Here is a 2,182-nt window from a genome sequence, read left to right as displayed (position 1 = left end):
GATCTCCAGTGTTTGTTCACCTGAACGAAACCCTCAATGGAACTGACTCCGTGAGGGCGTACGGCGTGGAGGATCGATTTATCAGCAAGATGGAGGACAAACTAGAGAACCTGATGAAGTTTGAAATGTCAGAGCACTGGTTCCATGCCTGGTTCCGCATGCGCATGACCGTTCTGTGTTCTGCAGTCACCCTCATTTCTGGTCTGCTGTTGTTATGGGATACCAGCATTAGTCCCGGTAGGGCCGGCGTGGTGTTGATGTATGCCACCAATTTCATGCACTGCCTTGGCTGGGTCATGCATCATTCCTGCCACACGGAGACAGAACTCATCTCTTTAGAGCGCGTAGTCGATTACTCTAACAAACCAACGGAAGCGTCGTGGAAGACAGAGGAGGAGAACAAAGCTGAACTTTCTCTCTCCACCCAGTGGCCAGAGAGCGGAGATCTTGTTTTGGACAACTACCAAACTAGGTACAGGGAGGGTCTGGATTTGGTGCTGAAAGGTGTGACGTGTCACATCAAAAGTGGGGAAAAGGTCGGTATCGTGGGACGCACGGGTGCCGGGAAGTCCTCGCTCACAGTCTCTGTATTCCGCCTTGTGGAAGCAGCTGCAGGAAAGATAACTCTGGACGGCCAACACATCGCCCCTGTCGGGCTGCACGACCTGAGAAGCAAACTTTCCATTCTCCCTCAAGATCCAGTGATTTTTGGAGGCTCTCTCAGAATGAATCTCGACCCGTTCGGAGAGAAGACATCTGAGGAGCTGTGGGAAGCTTTGAAGCATTCCCACCTGAAGACATTTGTAGAAGGCCTGCCAGATCAGCTGGACCATGAGTGCGGGGAGGGCGGAAAGAATCTCAGTATGGGTCAGCGCCAGTTAGTGTGTCTGGCCCGTACGTTGTTGAGGCAGAGTCCAGTCCTGGTGTTGGACGAAGCCACAGCCGGGGTGGATATGGAGACGGATGAGCTCATCCAGAATACTATCAGGTCCGAGTTCCGCTCATGCACTGTGCTGACCATTGCCCACAGACTCAACACGGTCATGGACTATGACCGCATCATGGTGCTGGATCAGGGCAAGATCAAAGAGTTTGACGCGCCGCAAAAACTTTTGGCAGACCAAACGTCGGCTTTCTACAGCATGGCTAAAGACGCCAATCTAGTCTAGTTCATTATCATTTTATTACCAGTCAATCCGTCCACACACAGAAGCGAGAACTGACTTTGACTACTATTGTTTGTGTGGACATTTTTATATTGTCCACAGTAGTTCATACTTCTGTACTATTATTGATTATTAGCGTTGGTATTAAAAACTGTTAATCAGTCTTTCTTGAAAACCTTGATTTGTTGTAACATACGTTCAACATTTACGTGCTTTGTGAATTTGTACAATCTTTGTTTGTGTTCATGAAATAGACATTTAGCATTATTTATATTTAGTTTTTGAATTGCCAGTTTATTCATCGCAACTAATCGAGTACCAGTATAATTTTATTGTTGTGGGTCATCAGAAGTGTCGATGTCCTGATAAAATTCATTTATTTTGTTTGTGCAAAAGAACTAGTCAAGCTCAAAACATGAGCATCAACAGTATTTACATTGGTAGCCATTTGTATGTTTTTTGGAGAGAATGAGAATGTATTTATATGAGTGTGTGTTTCTGTGTGTTTGGGTGGGAAAGAGGGGGGGGGCGAGAGAGCAAGAGAAAGACAGGGTTAAAGAAGAGACTTAAGAGAAAATGAAAAAGAACAAAAGTAGATGTGTTTCGACAGAAGCAACAAATGGTATTGGAAACAGATTTGCCAACTTTTGAAATAAAACACGTAAAACTACAACAGTGTTATCGTTTATTGAGTCTTATACATACTTTTCAACTGTTGTTCTTCTTTGTGAACTGTAATAACTTGTTTAATCAACACTTCGAAAGGGGGCTCTCGTGGCCTAGAGGATAAGGTGTTGGCCTCTCATTCAAAGGTCCCTGGTTCGAATCCGGGTAGCGACCGAAAAATTTTCTTCTCTAAAATTGTCTCCTTTCACCTCCTTTCCTGCTCTCTAGCAATGTTCTGTTGTCTACTTTCATTTCCACTTTCGAATCCACTCTTTCCTAAATATTATCGCCACGTCTTCTAGTCTATGAGGGCACCGAGTGATCAGGCAATGGGATGTCCTACTCTGTGT

At 45.1% G+C, this 2,182-nt stretch overlaps 1 protein-coding gene across 1 annotated transcript in view; it reads left to right on the top strand.

The window, feature by feature from the left end:
* The window catches only part of LOC101851019 (multidrug resistance-associated protein 1-like), a 6,400-nt gene extending 4,561 nt beyond the window's left edge, over positions 1–1,839 (top strand). Inside the window, exon 3 of the mRNA XM_035968369.1 lies at positions 3–1,839. Within this exon, the coding sequence (XP_035824262.1) occupies positions 3–1,169 (1,167 nt within the window). The 3' untranslated portion in view covers positions 1,170–1,839. The remainder of the gene's footprint in view (positions 1–2) is intronic.
* The last annotated feature ends 343 nt before the right edge of the window (positions 1,840–2,182 follow it).

The sequence above is a fragment of the Aplysia californica genome, unplaced genomic scaffold (genome assembly GCF_000002075.1).
Source record: "Aplysia californica isolate F4 #8 unplaced genomic scaffold, AplCal3.0 scaffold00054, whole genome shotgun sequence".
In the NCBI taxonomy this organism is placed as follows: domain Eukaryota; kingdom Metazoa; phylum Mollusca; class Gastropoda; order Aplysiida; family Aplysiidae; genus Aplysia; species Aplysia californica.
This window is presented reverse-complemented; position numbering and strand designations above follow the sequence as displayed.